Source organism: Pygocentrus nattereri, chromosome 2, assembly GCF_015220715.1.
Source record: "Pygocentrus nattereri isolate fPygNat1 chromosome 2, fPygNat1.pri, whole genome shotgun sequence".
In the NCBI taxonomy this organism is placed as follows: domain Eukaryota; kingdom Metazoa; phylum Chordata; class Actinopteri; order Characiformes; family Serrasalmidae; genus Pygocentrus; species Pygocentrus nattereri.
Genome location: NC_051212.1, coordinates 36,208,798 through 36,228,685, shown reverse-complemented (window position 1 = coordinate 36,228,685; position 19,888 = coordinate 36,208,798). Strand labels below are relative to the sequence as shown.

The 19,888-nt window shown below is 37.9% G+C and overlaps 1 protein-coding gene across 4 annotated transcripts in view; it reads right to left on the bottom strand.

The window, feature by feature from the left end:
* Positions 1 to 18,648, bottom strand: part of atp6v1h (ATPase H+ transporting V1 subunit H) — a 45,066-nt gene extending 26,418 nt beyond the window's left edge. For 2 of the 4 annotated variants that reach the window (XM_017719657.2, XM_017719660.2), the window contains exons 1-6: positions 18,540 to 18,648; positions 16,759 to 16,901; positions 13,861 to 13,960; positions 13,591 to 13,680; positions 11,387 to 11,500; positions 5,448 to 5,552 (exon numbers count right to left, since the gene is read on the bottom strand). In XM_017719657.2, the coding sequence (XP_017575146.1) occupies positions 5,448 to 5,552; positions 11,387 to 11,500; positions 13,591 to 13,680; positions 13,861 to 13,960; positions 16,759 to 16,862 (513 nt within the window). In that variant the 5' untranslated portion in view covers positions 16,863 to 16,901; positions 18,540 to 18,648. Of the gene's footprint in view, positions 1 to 5,447; positions 5,553 to 11,386; positions 11,501 to 13,590; positions 13,681 to 13,860; positions 13,961 to 16,758; positions 16,902 to 18,390 lie in introns of all 4 variants that reach the window. The other 2 variants (XM_017719658.1, XM_017719659.2) reach the window with 2 other exon arrangements.
* Positions 18,649 to 19,888: the final 1,240 nt, after the last annotated feature.

The following is a 19,888-nucleotide window of genomic DNA, read 5'->3' as shown; positions in this document are numbered from 1 at the left end:
GATTTCAAATGAGCATTTCTGCTCTGGAAGAGTTAGGGATGACTTTATTTTTGATTGCACTTTTGTTCCTTGCAAAATACTGGGGTTTTTTGTTTTCTTTGAAAACGGAATGTTCTATTCTTTTTTTTTATTTTGATCATGTATTTAAGCCATGTGCGTTCCTAACAAAAATATATGAACATATAATGCTTCACTGTAGATTAAATAAGAACTCGCTCTTTATTTGCTCATTTGATTTCCATTTATTGCAGTGGAACCCTCTGAAGTAGTGGTGCAAATCCAGAGGTGTTCTATTTGTATAATTTGAAATTAAAACTAAATTCATTTAAACTCTCACCTGATCAAACGCAAAATGTTTTTCGTTTAACTTTAAATACAAATAACCAGCATTTTTACCAACAAACAGCTTGGATGTTTTGCAAACTTGTTAGTTCAGATTGCGTACAAATCAGTTTCAACATCATGATCAGTACACATATGTAGGTCATTTTTGTCCTGCTATCAGACAAGACTGAAGGGCCAGACTGCAGAACCTTGTGGGACTTTCAGGAACTGTGACTGGAGAGATTCAGGGTGGTCTATACAGATATGGTGGTGCAACTTGCACAACATTAATATTACTCTTTTTTTTCCCTCCAACACTCTATTGTTAGATATTACCAGGATGTTGGTTAAATATGATGTCACTGTCGAACAAGAACCTCTCCAAAATGATAACTTTCCAGGAGAAGGAAAAATGTTCTTTCCATTACAATTAATGTAAAAACGCTTCTTTCAAAGTAATGTTGGCACATTTTATTGGTGCATTCATAATGAATTAGCTCATAACTAGTGTCAGCTTGGGGCAAGAGTCTTAGATGTGGACCACAAAGCACAACATTTGTTTCAAATATTGTCCTTTTATAATATATGTTGTAATAAACTGTGGAACTAAAACATTAATATTTTTATTCTGATGATGGAAGCATTAATATTTTAATGTAAGGCATGTTCAGCCACTATTTTTGCTATATTGAAAAAAAAGCATCGAATTGAGACATCAAATTTTCGTACTGAACCAAACTCCAAATTTTACGAGTCATTACACTCCAAGAACGAATGTTCAAAAACTATAAAATGCATGCATTGAAACAAAAAGAGGCACAATGTGATTTTACCTCATCTGCTGTTATGTTGGCTTTAATCCATCTGCCCATTAGTAGCAGGAGACGTTCTACTGCTTCCCTCATCTACACTCATACAGTGTCGAAAGTAAGGCTTGTAGTATTTATATATAAAAAAAATGATAAAGATATTTTGTACAACATGATCCCACTGCTATTCACAGATATCAAAACAAGGACAAACGACGCAGTACAGTTCTTCCAGACAGGAACAGCAAGGAAAAGGAAAATAAAAGGATCACATGATCAACAGTAATTCTCACAAAGTGTTGTGAGCTTCAAGTGCACTTTTCATATATAGATCTATATGTATACATAGGTCCATTAGCTCCTTCTGCTGATCCAATGCATCCCAGCCATTCACAAATGCACAAAAAGAAATATCTACACCACAAAGAGGATATTCATTACTGAAGACATAAATTGATCCAGTTTTGAAAGGATCATTTTTAGCCATTCTTTTGTTATACAAGTCTTCAGCTATAGAACTGTACAGGTTTGAACTTAATAAGACAAGCGTTTTCAATGAGAGGCAGTTCTGTAGGCAGGTCAGTCATTCTCCGATTATGCAGTCATGCTGTACCAACACATGCAGAACGGGGCTTGGTGTTGTAATGCCGAAATAAGTATGGGTGTCTCTGAAACAGACTGTCCAACTGGCAGCATATGTTGCTGTTTACCTTTAATGGTGCATTCATAGACGTGCAGGTTACCCACTAATACCCCCTCCATACCATGACAGACTCTGTTTTTTTGAAATTTTACATTGGAAACAATCTGAATGGCCCTCTTCTTCCTTAGCGTGGAGAACACAACATCCATTTTTTTCCAAAAACAATCTGAAAGACCACAGTACACATTTCCACAGTGCATCTGTCTATTTCAGACGAGTTGAAGCCCAGAGAAGTCAGCAATGCTACTGGACATTGTTGACATGGGGCTTCCACTGTGCATAGTACAGTCATAACGGGCATTTGTGGATGCAGTGGCAGACAGTTTTTATTCACAACAGCTTGTCAAAGTATTCCTGAACCCATGTGGTGATATTCAACACAGAAACATGACTGTTTGTAATGCACTGTTGGATTTTTAGAACAGACAGAAGGCGCCAGTAGTGCCACAATTAAAAAGTACTATCAAAAACAAAGAGTAAAATTATCTTCATTTAATTTTTAGATTCAATTCCATTTTAATTTCAATGTATGTTTGGGCAACACTTAATCCTGTTAAACAGGACTAATTTGACTCTATTCCTAATGAAACATGCTGGTCAGTGTGTCAATGTGCTGGTCAGTTCTTTAGGTACTGACAATATTCTCAATATGCTCAGAAAAGCATGTGGTAACATAAGTGATACGTTTTTGATCCCACAACCGGGGAAATTCCACCTCCGCATTTAACCCATCCGTGAAGTGAAACACCACATACACACTAGTGAACACACACACTAGGGGGCAGTGAGCACACACTTGCCCGGAGCGGTGGGCAGCCCTATCCACAGAGCCCAGGGAGCGGTTGGGGGTTAGGTGTCTTGCTCAAGGACACCTCAGTCATGGACTGTCGGCCCTGGGGATCGAACCGGCAACCTTCCGGTCACAGTGCCAGATCCCTAACCTCCAGCCCACTACTGCCCCAAACGCATCAGAGTAACGCTAAAATGTCATCACATTGCCCACTCCTAATGTAACAATCAAGAAACCAGAAGCTAGATTAGATTAGGCCGAATTATATCTGGGTAACCGGATGTGCAGCCTACTTTCTCGTTAGCAGAGGGTGGGGGGAGAAAGCCTTTTAGACCATGCTTTTTCTGCAAACAGTGAGGAACAAGGAGAAGGAGAAGGAGAAGGAGAAGGGGAGAGAGAGAGAGAGAGAGAGAGAGAGAGAGAGAGAGAGAGAGAGAGAGAGAGAGAGAGAGAGAGAGAGAGAGAAGAAAAATGTAAAACTATCATCTGATTAGGTACATAGAGTTTCAACAGGTACTGTCAGCTGACAGTAAATGGGCAAATAAATAATTATCTAAAACAGCAATTTTTGAAAGAATGAAAAACAATTACAGATGAGTTAAAAAAATGGAGCAATGAAAAAAAGAACAAAAAAACGCAGGTGAAACTGGCAGTTGATGTAAAACATATATTTGGCAGTCATTCACTACGTGATGTAGGTTGGTTTTCTGTCCTAAAAAGATCCTAATTAGAGCTCTGATAATTACATCATTTTTCAGGTTTTATGTTCTAAAGGCTAACCCATATAAAAGCAGGTGCTTTATCCAGAATAATAGGCTGTTTGGAACAGTTGCTAGGAGAAACCCTGAAAAACCCCTTACTGACAGTAATCATCTGGAGTTTGTTGAACAGTGGGACTCTGATGTGGAAAGGTGCTCCAAACTCTGCTTCTAAGAGGCCAAAAAATGAGGGCGGAATGAAACAGAAGTCTTTAAATTCAACCTAAAAACTCAATTTTTTTTTATCTTTGTAGTCAAGATTCACTATATCAAATCATTTAAGACATTTTTTCCTTTAAACTTTCGTCCGACCTCAAAAAAGCTTTATCAGTTTTAATTATACCACCATGCACCAAAGGCCGAACCCTTGCTAATACAGCGTTTCACTTGAAAACACGTCATGGCACAGAAGGGAAATGTGTTATGATTCCAGATGGATGACTAACTAAAAAAGTAAAAAGGTTTGGTGACAAAGCAGATCAGCTTAAACAGATACTGAGTGAATGGCATGACTGAAGCCAGGTTTACACTGGAAATAAACCACGGTATTCATCAGTGCTGACCTCTTCAACCAACCAATAACATTAGAAAACAACACAGTCTGAGAATATAGTCCCCTACAAGGGCACCACAAGGTAAGAATATATTTCTAAGCTACCTTATTCAGTGCAGTACAACACACTGATTAATCATCCTCTGACAACAGCACATGTTCTGAAAATTTCGCTTTAGATTTCAAAGTGCCCAATGGAAATACATACTAAGAATCACTCCGACAAAACACAAAGTAATTAGCTGCGTGACTGCATTCAAAGCCTCAATTTACAACGGATCTTACATCCAAGTCATTTGATTTATGTCTTGTCAAAGCCGCTTTTATATTTCTCTCCAACCCTCTTACTGAGAACAATACAGTTTGAAAACAAGAAGAAAGCAACGACATAAAATACATGAGCTGATGAGAAATGGACAGATTCAGAATGAACTTGCATGCAAAACACACACAGAAGAAGCTAATCAAGAAATTAAAAAAAAAAAAAGCAAGCTTTCACACGGTCCCTGTGACGTGGTTAATTCCATTATACAGCACGAAACTGGAAAAAAATAAATAAATACAGCTGGGCTATTCATATAACATGCTGCATTCAAACACCCTTGAAGTTCCCTGCAAAGTGGACAGGGTATTCAGGCGTATTAAGGGTGATTCCAAATCACAGGGACAGAAAATGTTCAGTTAGTAGGGAACTTCAAACCGCACAGGGAGAGTGAACAATGGTTTATAGCTGCAGGAAAGTTCACCCATCAGTCACTGCAGGTCTCTTGAAGATGCAGGTTTGATAATGACGCTATAGGACATTCTGAATTAAGGTATTCACCAACTGCAGTTCCCTTAACTGACATCCAGTGCTCAAGTGTGTAGGGAATATAACAGTACTGCGTAGGGACCCTGTGGAATAAAGTACAGCTAATGCGTAAAAAACATTCCTGCAAAAACCAGGGCCACTTACCTCAGTACAGTTTAGGCAATTAAAACTTTTCACAATTGAATTTAGTCACTGAATGAATTTCAGGGAGTCCATCAACGAATATAATCACAAACAAATCTGGTGAATATGTGATAAAAGGTCACATTTTAGGCACATGGTTTGATAAATTTGTGCTCAGGCAAGCTCAAAGAACATGTGTCCCAAAGGAAATTAAACATTTCAGGTCAGGACATTGATGCATTAAGTGCAAATAATTTACACTACCAACGCTAAGCGTGTGCATATTTGCCCAAACAAATTATGCATAACAATGTATAAATTAAATTGTAAAGTAGCCACAATCCAGTCCCCTAATATGGTTCACAGGCTCTAATAAACTACAAGACTGCCAAGAGCACTTCAAAGCCACACACACTTCACAAGCACACACACTCAAGGGAAAACCTTTACGCCCACACTTGTACATGTGAAAAGGAAAAGGATGCAACTACAACGACATCTGAGACTTTTACTTGTGCATATTGTTAAATGTCTATTTCTGGTGCAGAACTGAAGCTGTAAACATGTAAGCTGTACCTGGGAGCTGAGCTGAGTCTTGATCCAATTGAAGTAGTAATTCAGATCACTCCCCTCCATCAGGTCCCGTCCCCAGGCAGCCAGCTTGGCAATGATCCTTGCAGCCTAAGAGAGACATTTGAAACATATGAAATCTATTTTTTTGCCTCTTATTTATAGGAATTGTACACTACATGGCCCAAAGCATGTGAACACCATTTGTGCTCCTTCGAGCATACTGGAAAAACTTTCAAAGTGGCTTCAAAGATTCATCCATTGGGTTTCTATATGCAACGCCAAATGTGAGCTGGAGTGGTGTAAAGCATACCACCACTGGGCTCACATTTTTCTGGACTGATTCATCAGGCAGCCTGACGGACAAATGTGGGTTTGCTGGATGCTACCTGTTCAAACCCATTGTAAACCCACAGTTTATAATAAGATATAGAATAATGAGTTGCCAAGACTGTAGCAATAGTTTGTGGTAGACCTCTTTCCTGTTTCAGTGTGATAATGTCCCTGTGTACAAATCAAGACCCATAAACAAACAGTCTGCAGAGTTTGGTGTGGAAGAACTGGTCTGCACAGAGCTCCAACCTCAACAGATTTCTTTGGGATGATAAGGACTGCAAGCAAGGCCTTACTGCACAACATCAGTGCCCAACTTCACTAATATTCTTGTCGTTGAATGTAAACAAAAACCCACAGCTTCGTTCCAAAACATTGTGGAAAACCAACATGCAAAAGGGAATGTTGTTATAGCAGCAAAAAGGGGACCAAATCCATATTAATGTCTGACAAGCACATATGGATGTGATGTTTGGGTGTCCACATAATTTTGGCCATTACTTGAGATTTAAAAATAATCAGGAAAGCAAGCAAGCATGTGAGATTTACAGTATGCGCACTGGTCATTATAAATCAATCTTTAAAAAGCTGGTTCAAACTCTGCAGCACTGCCCAGAAGGGCCCACGTCCAGCATGTTTGGTCATTTTCCTGCTCAAACACACCTGATTCAATTCAGACCTTAGCTGCCAGATTTAGTAGATGTGTTTGAATGTGAAAATCAAACTGTGCTAAACATTTGAAGTGAATTCTTCTGGGCTACTGAGTGAGTGAAGGCATGGCTAAGAGGGAACACGACAGTGAGTGGTTTAACTGGGATTTCCCTTTATCTACAGAGAATGATGTTCATGAAATTGAGAAAGGTAACATGAGTTCATTGAGCATTTTGGCAATTTCTTTGGTGAACACTTTGTGGTGAAGAGCTTTAACAGGTTTATTTCTTTCTGTGTGGGATGGCAGTTAGTGTAAAGAGAACATTGTGATTTTTTTGGGCATTCTCTACAACATTTCATCAGATAGAATGATGCAGTGTATTTCACAGCTATCTGTTTGTAATCACTGGGCCAGTCCATTAATTACCAGCCTCATCTTGTTAGCATTTGAAGTACTTTTCATAATCGGGTATATGGCACAGCAGTGAGGGAATTAAAATTTCCACCAACATCCCCAGTGTGACATTTACACAGCTGGGTGAAATGTAGCCTCTTTCATTAAGAGCAGAGGTGAGGACGGCTGAAGGGATCAACACCATCCTCTTTTAGGTCTCACGGCACAGCAGTCCCCTGTCACTGCCGTCTGCCCAGTGGCTAATTAAGCCATGATGAACACCTTTGCTGCAGTTCGTGTGAAGCAGGTGCCCTTGAACGTGTAGGATTCACAGAAATCATTAAGCTTTTAATTGACTGTTTAGAGAGATGCCTGTGATGAATTATTGATGCACCGAGCTATAATTAGAGGCTTAAGGGTAATGCCAATAAGTAATGGGCAACTGAACAGCAAAATAATTAAAACAGCCACTCCAACCAATTTATACTGCTAGTTAAGAGCAGCATTCCTGTAAATGAAGACCCAGGTGTATTTTTTTCAATGTGCAACTACATGTAATATTAGCAACACCTACAGGGCTTTGTGTCCTTATTTAGCTCAGTGGAAAAAAAACAACTGTTAAGCAAGAACAATAAAAAAAAAATATGATTTTTCTTCAAAAAAAAATATCAATTGTTTCATTCTACTCAAACAAGCATTACAGTAAGCAAATGGAGAGTTTATGACAGTGATGGTCACATAGCATCATCAATCAACTGTTGGCTCAAAAGGTCAATATGACAGGAGTAAAAGTCAAGGATTATTTAGAAAACAGCATAGGGTAACATTAACCTTCAGAAACAGCACAGGACTGCAATGATGAGTCCACAAAGTTCTAGAGCCATCAACAACTACTTAAAAATAAAAGCCTACCTTCCCAACTCTGGACACCCTGCTCTGCCCTTTTTACTGTTTTCACTGCTCCTGATTCAACTTACCAACTCATTAACAACTGCCTACTAGTTATAGTGGGTGTGGTAATATAGGGAAAGCACTAAACTTTGCGGGACCAGGGTTGGGAAACACCCCTCTACAGCCTATATGATGCATTATGCTAAAGAAAATGAAACTGAACATATAGTCACATATTTGAGTGATGAAGTACTAAACTCAACCCAAACCTGTTTAAACTGCTGCAGAAGGGACCTGCTAGATACTTTTATGCTAGACGGCATACTTTTGACGCTACTGCTCAGGCGTGGCTTCATTCCCACTTCCAGCTTTGAAAGAACATTTTATCAGAATGTGAGAAGACTAAAGTTAAGACAAGAAAGACAGCTAACTATACTATTTATGCAGAAGATGTGGAAATAGCTTTGCCTATTTGGATCAGTTTACAATAAATGTTCCAGTACTTAAGTAAAGCGACAAAGACTGGCACTTGGCAGAACAGATGACTGAGCTTGAAATGGTCTTCAAATACAATGATTTATATAAAAAAAATAGCTGGACTATAAACAAGCAAAACAAGAAAATACTGATGCTTTTGGACTTTGGTGTTGATGAAGACTTCTGAGTGATGTCAAAGAATACACACACACACACACACGCACACACACACACACGCACACACACATATATATACACATATATACACACATATATATATATTTGATGGCGATAATGTGACCAATAATCATTAGCTGCAGCCCTACTTAAGATTGAGTGTGGTTGGACTTTTCCACCAAAAAAAGATAAACAAAACATTCACAAACGGATAAAACAAACCAAAAAAAAAAAAAAAAGGCACAAACTACCTTAAGTGGTACCAAAAAGCCCTGGGTAAATCCCTGGACAATTCTGAGTTGGACTGAGCTGGAAACAGTAGAGAGGCTTCCAATCTCCATCTAGGATCAACCATCGACAGTTTCATTCTGATCCATTTAATAAAGTTTTTCAGGGGCATCTAAATATTAAAGCCTTCAGGATCAGGATTGAGCACCCCTGATTTATAGTAAAAATCTAATTTGTTTTCCATCCACTACTATTATTCTCTCTATAAATGTTTCTACTTTAAGAAATGCGAGTATTGAGTCATTCTCCTTAGTTATGCTGATGCCACACAGTTATATCTGTGTAGGATCAGATGACAATGACTTCTAAATGCGATGATACACTATGCAGCACTACGAGTGGGAGAACAGGAAACATCCAAAACTAAAGGTGAAAAAAGGGATAAAATTCTCTTTTCTAGGACAGAAGGAGAAAGAGAAGGTATTAAGCAAACTAGGGAATCTGATTTTACGGCTTCAGGCCTGAAGTGACGAACGTGATGAACGAACGAAATGACGTGTTTCTCCCGACTCTGATCCGATTTACTCCTGACCTTTAAAGCAGAATCAATAACACCAGTACGGCTGCTTTTTCCTTCATCTCAGCAACACTATACAAGTTACACTTCTCTCCCACTGCGAGAAGGTAAGAACCTGACGGTTACAACTTTTTGATTTTATGCACTGACGCTGGAAACGTCCTTAGACAGAGATCAAGAACACTATCAAAAGCAGCTCATTACGTACTTCTTAACTTTGCTTCATTACACTTTGCTGCAGAAGCATAATCAGCTTCATCTACTCATGTTATTTTTACAGTTTCACAGGTTTAACAGTAAGCATTGTTAGCTTCATTAGCCTAAAGTTCAATTTCTCTTAGTGCTGAGTTCATCTATGAGAACATAATGTCACTTGTCACTCACAGTTCATTAATTAATTAATCAGCTAACGTGAACTGCCTACTAAACCATATGTCCTCTCTAAACCCACCTCTAATCAGGACTGCCCTTACTCATCTGACTTTTACTCCACCCCCTCCAAGAAAATAGCAAGCCAACAGTTCAGTGTGACCACAACTCCTCATTCAGTTAATCAAGAATTTCTGAAGGCAGTAATTAGATACATCAGGTGGGGTTGATTAGGAATGAAACTAAATCTGCAGGAAGGTAGCTCTCCATAAGCACCCTAAGAAATGCAGAGTGGGACAGGGTGGGCACTACCACCATCTGGTAACATGAAAACAACAATGCTGATACACCATATACTTTTACTCAGTAGCCCCATTTGGACTGGACTGGTTTATCAGGGGGACATCTGCTAAAACTGATGTACTCGTCTCAGTGTTAAAATCAGACTGTATCTGGATGGCAATAAAACTACCACAGTAGGCAATAGAGGTGTGCTATAATTTCTATGAACCTGGATGCTTGTCACATGTGGTCATATGATCACCCTTTGTTCGTGTAAAAAGTTGATACTGTGTATATAAAGTAATGCTTTGATGATATTGCGTAGCGAAACATGAGTATAAAGTGTTTTGCAATTTCAGCCGTCATTATCTCTTTAATCAGATCTTAATTTACTAATAGACTACTGTCATAAACTCTAACGCTGTAAGGAAATTAAATTTCATAAGTGACATAAAAACTGTCCAAGAACAGTCAAAAGGAGTTTACATGGTCACGGTTCACAATTTTCAAGACATCAATACATATCAAAGCTTCTAACAACTAATGAATGTTCAACAGTGCTGCAAACGAGAGAGGAGTTGGTTAGCATTAGCTTAGTTAGCATGATGACAGCTCTGATCACCACAGAACATGTTAAATTCTGGCTCACTAAAGCTAACGTGGTAAACTTAGTTGGCATGGCGACAACCAAGACAGCGGATCAGCTGTGTCCCAGCAACTGGAACTTGTGCGCAACCGTCACAATGGGTTACAAACATTATAAGTGGAAGAACTCAAAGTTTCAGCTGATGAATGGCACAATATATCTCTCTGTGGTACCTTTACTTTCTAAAGGAGCCCAGAGCTTCAGAGTTTCAGAGCTCGTTCTGTGAGGAGCAAAGGAGATCTTATTTTGCCTGTTAGGTTTGTGCTTCATCTGTGTGGATCTGCATTTCAAAAACTATCATTTTTCCATGGCGCAAAGAGCACAGTGGAGAGGGGGGAGAGAGAAAAAAAAAAAAAAGTGTTTCATGTCACGTGTGTGGCTCCTTGCCATCGTCAAGCTACTATCATGATTTGTTTTGCTGAAGCTTTTCCTAGCTCTGTTTTTTCTGCTGTCTGTTTAATCAGGACCCTTGAAAAAAGGTGAAATATGTTTTCAAGTACATTTAAAGTAAATTTGATATGCCGTCATCATTTTGAAATACCAGCACTGTTTCTACATACCGGTATAATGTAAAACATCAATTGACTACTTTGTACAATATGACAAAGATTTGTACTCCAGTACTGATCTGTCATGCACATTTATAGAAGAGTTGAACCAGAAGGGGCTCTTCAGAGGCTGACCACAATAATTATGTATTTTGCTACTTTGAGAAGAATTATTACAATTTCAATACGATTGACATCACTCATAATTACAATCTATTCCAGTCTTCAATGGGTGTAATTACACTTTGGTCAATAACAGAAAACAATTTCTACACATGATTACAGCAGACAGATTGCTTGTAATAGAAGGCTTGGTGGCTGTTGAAAGAAATTAATTCTTACCCTTTACAACAAACAGCATTGGAAACTCACCATGTGAACGGTGAAGAGGTCCTGGCGATTCAACATGGGGAGAAAATAGGACCATGCCGTGTTCTTGGTCTTCTTGGCATAATCAAAGAAAATGTTGACCCTCTGATGATTTTCCTGCATTGAAAATAGAAGGGATTCTATCTCTGGTTTGAAACGAAGAAATGTTAATAACATTTAACGCTCATAATTAAAAAACTGATTCTGATATGTAAAGACCTAGGGTCACACTCCATTAAACCAGCAAATAACCAGCCACACTGGCCCAATGTCCATTAAACCAGCCAATGTTTAATTATGGGAAAAATTGCTATGCTTTTATAGCGAGTTTAAATTCCCACCATTTATCAGGCACTAAATCTTGTACTGCATGACAGCTCAGAGCTGCCTGACTGAAACAGAATTAAAACCCACAGTTAAAGCGTTCTTAAAATTTCCTCAGTTCACTGATGACAGATGCCTAGAAGAGCAAGAAAGAGAAGCACACATTTTGACTTCAAAAAAGTAATTACTGTTCATATGAATTCTCACTCCAGTTCAAAATTAATCCTGCTGTGAGAGGAAATGTTGTACTTTCCTCACAGTTTTTATGGTTTGAAAAAGAAAAAAAATTATATATTATTAAAAATTATATATATATATATATATACATATATACACATATATACACACACACACACACAATTTTGGGGGGGGGGTTTGTTTTGTTTTGTTTTTTTGCTGAGACGGATTGCTGGAAGCACTGCAGTAAGCCACGGTGTTGGTGCAACAGCGAGGATAAACACTGAGCTTTAGGCCAGAATGAGTTTGATTCAAGCTTATCTGGACACCTTATTGGATCTCTAAAGGCGAGACATCATTTATCACAGTCAGCTTTGGTGAACCCAATTTATGCCACCTGCAGTTTGTCAAAGTCAAAACAGTTGCAAGTCACTTGTATTGAACTTTTTCACTTTTTCAACTCTTTTGATACAAAGGCACTGCTAAACTCCTGCATGTGACAAAAATTTAGTTTTAGAGTCTGAGGCTAGGAAATAGAGAATATAGAGTCTAACAGAATTACAAAGACTATGCAAGTAGAAGTAAATTAATTAAGTGTTTAGATGCTGAATAGATCTTTTTTGCATCGGCTTCAAATCAGAAATGTTACAACTACCTCTTTACTGAATCAGATTTCAATGAGCAGCAATAGAGATGTAAATGTGGAGCTCAATGAAAACTTTAATTACTTATATTAATTACACCACACAATTTGACTTAAACAGCTCATAACCTATATATTTCTTTTACTTTTGTTTTCTTTGAGGTCCCTACATAATGTTTGTGTGAGTTCCAAGCACAGTAATTCATTTTTAACTTTCCAACTTTAACAGCTTTTCCCTTAAACAGACTGACCGGTCTAACCTGACACACTTCATTTAACTTCAACAAGGGTGGGTGGGTGGGCTAGAGTCTCACTGGTTGTGAATATATATTTAAAAGAGTTGTTTTTCAAGACATTACAAAAACAACAAATGTTTTTGCAGCTTAATTTCCATATGTGGACAGTGTGGACTTAGGAGAGAAAATTATTTTGTCTACCTTAACAGTGTTTGCATACTACAACAAAGTCATTCAAAAAAGCAAGAAGACTTCGTTTTTCTATTATATGGGCTTTTTTCAAGGTCAAGTAAAAACTTTGCATTGTTCCCAAACATCTGTTTATGTTTTGGTCTCTAGTTTATAAATTTAAATCTACACCATATACAGTGTTATTGAATAACAAATATGAATACCCAAACTGCATTTTGCAACAGCTATGAGTGGATAAAATAAGCCTCTTCAGAAAGTATTTTTCTTTCAATGATTCAGTAATATTATTTTTCTCATGTGAACGTTAGGTGGATTCTTGTTACAGTGGAGACCTCAAGGGGACCTGTAGCTTTCCATGTTGTTCATGCTTTTCTTAGTTTGCTGAGTGCTTTTGTTGAATGAGAGGGCTATAATCCTGGATTCTACTGTAGCAACATACAGCACATGAGCAGCTGCACTACGATGGATGGTTCAAATCAGGAAAATGTGTGAACATTGTTAAAATAATTGGCATTAACCTATCGTCTTAACTTTGATAGCCCTAATGAGTATAGTATACATTATTATATAATGTTTTTCTTTTTGCAGTATCATTAAATATTGTGTGTGTGTTAGGCTGTGTATGTGTGCTTTACCTGCAGAGTGTCATCAATCAAGGTCAAGATGTACTGAACTGTTTGCTCCTTCGATATGTGGGCCATAAGGTTGAGGAAGGTCTTTGCACACTGTAAACAAACATTGATATAATAAAAAATGTCTCTTGATATAATGAAGATGATATAACAGATGTCTCTTTTTGTACACAATGTTGATACTAAATTGATCAACTTCCAGCATACTGACATTAAAATTAATAATGGAAACACAGGACACATAAAAGCCACAAAGAAACAGTCATCATTTACCTGATGTCCTTCGTTTGTCAGAATTGCCTGTTTCTCCTCAGAATGAGCTACCTCAAACTTCTTGATGAACTCACAGTCTTCTCCTGAGATCATCTGGCCTCTGAACAAAATAAGGTTAAGAAAACTCTCCTGAATTGGCTCACCAACTGGTAATGGAATGAACACTTTAAAAGGCATGAATCAACCATTAAAGTGGAAAGTGGGTACAAACAAACAGTCATTTTCTCTGCCTGCATCTAAAGACAGCATATACTGTATACCTAGAAGTGAAAAAGAAAAAATCTTGTTTTGGTGAGCACGTGTGTTGTGCACAGGCTATTAAGAGAAATTAAGATTAAACAGCCCCAAAAGATTCTGAGCATTGCACTTGCACTGTCAACAAACAGCCTACAGCAAATAGTGAAGCATTAAAACGCCTTCATCAGATTCTGTGCCTAAAACTCCCTTCCCTGTGATAAAATTGCAGTTACGCTCTTCCTCAAGTGGCTTTTTGCTTTTATAAAACAGCGACAAACATAAAATACGGCAAAATACACAATTGACAGATTGACAGATACAAAGTTATTAGTAATAAAAATCAACATAAACAAGTAAAAAAAATGTAGTTCCTTTACAGTATGGTATTGCTGCCAAGCAACCGTGGACCGCTGAATGAGGAGAACATTCAGTGGCCCATCACTGTATACTGCGGCCATTTGATGATTTTTTTTTTTTTTTACTTCATTTAACTTCATTTAACAATGTGCACATGAGAACACAGCACTGTTTAATGCAAAACTTTCACTCTGTAAGTACTTATTACCACTGAGTCTTATTTAGCATCAATCCAGCAGCACCTCTTTTCTCGTGCTGGGCTGAACCTCTAAGGGGGGCTCTAATGCTCCCTACATAGTGCATAGTGGGAATTTAAATACTGGATCTTGCATCCCAAAGGTGTAAAATATAGCTAAGAAATAGTAATTTGGGACCAAGTCACATTCATACTGGATAAATGATAAATAACGCACTAGAATTTCTACATTTTCAAAGCTAGCACACTATGGAGGGCATGCGAAGCTGTTTGTTACAGCCTGGATTTCACACGACTTCTGACTGAGACACGAACATTTGAAGCGCGACATCCACTCAAGTGGCATTTTTTTCCCAGACCTCTTTAGGCCAGTTTCCAGTTAATCATACTGTAAGTACTTTAATTCTTGCCTATGATATTAATTATGGAGTTGTTCAGGCTGTTTTAGCCAGTTAACTATGTAACCATCCTAGTTCCAGTTAAGAAAATGAGTTGCCAGCCCCTCAGTTTAAACAAATCAGGTTCTTATTTCATCAAAATACTTGGTGGTCCATTATTCCATTAACAACACAATGATTTTTTGTGCTGTAGTGTAGTAATATACAGATTAGTTGGTGTTAGATGGTCATAGGTGTGCATATATCATGGATTTTACAACAGCTTCGAACACGGCTCAGACAGTCAGATTCAGGACTGGAACTGTTTTTTAATATGGAATTTTCCACAGTGTGGTAGTACAGTCAGTTTCACAGTCACCTGGTTAACTTCATGTGAAGAAAAAAAAAAAAAAAAAGATTGTACTTCTGACTGGAACGCTGTTTAACAGAAGGTTAATTAGTCGTAATATAATGTTAATATTCTAGAGGCTTTAATTTACAGGTATCTGTAAAAATTCAGTAAATTTGATGATAAACACCTGGGGATAATTCCATAATAACTGAAAAAGCTGTTTAATGCCATCTTTAACTTACAATGAAAATAATATCCAGAATGCCTCATATTATTATTATTATTATTATTATTACTATTTAATAAGATTATAACTTATAATGTTTCAGTGTCTACTTAATAGCATTTTAATAAGCAAAGTCCAAGTTATTAATGAATAAAATTTAATATGACAAGTAATTCCCAATGTATGCACACGTGCACACGTGCACACACACACGCACACACAAAAGTGTAAGTATTAAGGATCACAAGATCTTGACGCAAGGACAGATTTTTGCAGAGAAGTAACATAGTTCCTCTTTTTCAGTTATAGGGAAGTGTAAGGAAATACATTATCCATTTAGTTAAAACAGACACTAGTAAATGAAAAAAATGGTGTTAAAACTGAGCATAAACACACATTAATTAAAACATGTTTCTATTTACACTTTAAAAAGGTCCATATCGTACATTTTCATCTGAGGTCCATTCATGAAGTTTGTTTGGTCTTAAGCACCCAATACAGTTTATTTTCAAATGACCATTTTCCAACCTCTATTTATCCCTTACAGTTAACAGGCTATATTTGTTACTCTCCCTATAAGACTGATTATAGCAAATTAAATCTGATATTGTGCATAATTCACAAAGCAATCCAGGCTGAAACACTCTATAACATCAGTGTCAATTGGCAGAGCTAAACTGCTGTAGACTGAATAGACAGATACATGTAAATGCATTGATTTTCTAACATTATAAACAAACTAATTAAAAATCATCTGTTTTGCAGTTTAGCTTCCATATACGGTCTGTCTGGACTGTGGAGTGAACGGTGCATTTTGAAACCTTAAAATGTGTACATGTCACACCAAATTCTTATTCTTATTTAAACATTATTAAAATTTCGTTTGGTTTTCTATGACTTGGGTGTTCTTGAATTAAAATATTTACAGTTAATCCAACATTCAATGAGAATACGATTATTGGCAAACTGAAGTGCAGACAAACCATAGCTGTAGTTTTATTAATATACATCATTCAAAACATTATTGCAAAATGCTGGGACAGGGTGGGAAAAAAAAAACTAGGATACTTTCAGGATATTTTCCCATATAGCCCACCCCTAGAACAACCTATCTGATCTGTGGTTTTTTTTTCCATATCTCTGCAATACTCACTGCAGGTAGGACTGCCAGTTGACCTTGTTAGCACGGACCTCAGCAGCCTTGGCTGCGATGATATTTGTTGGGACGGCGGCATCCACTGCTCCTCGAATGTCCATTTTCAAATAACTGTTGTTTGATATCTAACCTAAAAGAATCTACAGAAGAAAAACAAAGAATGACTGTACTGTAAATGCCTGCATGCTGTATAGCAATTACAACATCATCAACACTAGTTAGACAGTTATGACAGGTAGTATAATGTAATAGCATGACATTTACTGTAGATACTTCAAAGCCAGAATCTCATCTCAAAACCATTGTTAAACAAAGCCCAAAGAATTGTGCAGTGTACTCATGACCACTGTGTGTAATAACTTTGTGAGAAAGCTTGAAGCGCCATTAAACACTTTTTCCTGTCACCACTACTGTGAGCAATTCTGACTCAGTAAGTTCCTCTAGAATAATGCACATCTCCTGCAGAACCTCCAACCCCTTAACCAAGAGAGCCAAACAGGCTCTTCTTACTGGAAAGCAGTTTTCATTATAATCTACGTTATCATTAACGGGTTTTAAGAGGAGGAAAATTAACTAAAACTGCAGACTATGTGAATGACTTATAGACAAGTTAGACTAGTCAGAAACAACAAAACACTCAAGGGCTGTAACATCAGAGCACAACTAACTGGCAGTGTGGCACAGTACATTCAGTGTTTAAGCTGCAGAGAAAGCATTCTGGTCTGTCTGACCATAAATAAATACATACATACATACATACTAAAAACATAATAGATAACAAACAGGCCTGGGCCTTACTTTATAGAAAAATGGCCATTTAAATCGCAGTTGCAATACTGGTGAGAAAAATCACCAGATATTTCCCCCAAATCGTTCAGCCCTATAAATGATGCTACATATCTCCAACTGCTAAACCAACCAATTTCTCGTCTGCCACTTTAGGCCTGACAGCTGTGTTTCTAAAACATAATGCAAGACCAACGTTTCAACATTCCTGAAACGATCCAGGGAACACTTGTGGCCTAACCTTGCGTAAACCTGCCTTAACTTAACTAATCGTTCAGTAAAGGTTACCTTAAACCGCCAAGCCTGCTCACCAAATAAGCCAAATTCTGCGACAAGGAGTAAGTTAGCTAACTTAGCTAGCTAGCTAACCACTACTGACAGCTGGTTCATCTGCCTCAGCCCAACATCATCCTCCTGTCTTCACTGCTAGCTTGTCTTTACAGCAGTACCAGCAGTATTGTAGTTAGTTGGGTTAGCTCAATTATACGAGGCTGAAGTCAGCTCCTTATTTATCCTCCACCTCCTTGTTCAGATTTTCCCATTGCACCTTAAATGGTGCAGCGGCTAACTGCGGTCCATTTAAGGTGGAACGGAAACATTCGAACTAGAAGCCGGAGAATAAATAAGTAGCCGACTCCAGTTTCGTCTGATTTATAACTGACAGCCGTCTTTTAACCAAAATTAGAGCGTATTTAGATCCATTCTTGGCTAGCTTTGTGGTTTTGTTGTTAAGAAACGCTGACACAAAACGCAAACATGTTTCAGATGTTAATGTCTGTCTGTGGCTAAAAGACGTCCTGGCGACATTGTCAGAAAGCTAACAACACAGCGGAATCGGTTCACCTATCAGTCTGTTCAGACAAACACGTCTCTGCTCAGCTCCCACAGCAGCAAGGCAAATATCGCTATCGACTGGCACTACAGCCACTGAAATACCTGAAATACACAGAGATGAATATATTCCTGTTTTCAGCGGATTCCTCTCAACCTACCTGCAGCCTCAGCTGGAGCGTCACGAGGCAACAACACGTCACGAGACCGAGGTCACATGACACCCTCTCGAGTCAGAGAGGCAAAATAAATACGGGGAGGCTCACAAGTACAAAAATCCCAGCTAACAAATAAAAACCCTTAGTATGGTAGCGTATTAATAGAATATTCCGAATAAAATGTAAAAGTGAACTTTTCTTGGAGACGAACAAATGTATTATTAGTAGTAATAATTATTTTATTATTAATAAAATAAATCGAATCAAAAGAATAAATTAACCCTTTCACCATAATACTATACCATAATACTAATAAAATATTTATAATACAATTTCATATATAAATGTGTGTGTGTGTGTGTGTGTGTGTGTGTGTGTGTGTGTGTGTGTGTGTGTATCCAGACTTCTATTTTTAGATGTTGTTAGATAAACAAAAAATTATCCATCCATCCATCCATTTTCTAAGCCGCTTCTCCATCAGGGTCGCGGGGACAAAAAATTATATGAAATCAAATTGTAATAATATTCTGCACTTGCAGGAATTTGTTATCTAATGTGTCTGGAGGATATTTAAAATGACTGGATGTACTGTCGGTGTTACGGCTAAAATTATTAACTACCCATTAACTACCCATTAACTACGTAGCTGTTGGTTTACTGTAATTGATACTTCAAAGAAAAACACTTTTAGCGTAACTGTCACACAATCTGATGGTAGACTCTTTGTATGGAGAAAGCCTGGATCAGACTGCACTAAGACTCCTGTGAAGTACTGAGGCGGAAACGACAAAAGTCTGAAGCTGTTTTTCTTACACTGATGCTGGTGAATACATTTTTATCAGTGTGGCCCAAATGTCCAAATACTTTTTTTTTTAATTAAATGCTGTCTCCACTCTATTAGACACACCTACCTTGTTGATCCACCTTGTAGATGTAAAGTCAGAAACAGTAGCTCATCTGTTGCACAGTTTGTGTCGATCCTCTAGTCCATCATCAGTGGTCACAGGACTCTGTTGGCTGGATATTTTTGGTTGGTGGGCTTTTCTTAGTCCAAAGTTGACAGTGAGGTGTTTAAAAACTCCAGCAGCACTGCTCTGTCAGATCCACTCACACACCACCACCACCACATCAGTGTTACTGCAATGCTGAGATTGACCTACTGCCAAATAATACTGTGGTGGTCCTGTGGGCCTGACTATTGACAAACAGGGTAAAAGGGGGCTAACAAAGTATGCAGAGGAACAGATGGACTACAGTCTGTAACTGTACAACTACAAAGTGGTCCTGTATGGTGAGTGGAGCAGATCAAGTGGACAATGAGCATAGAAACATGGATTTAATTTAATTTTATG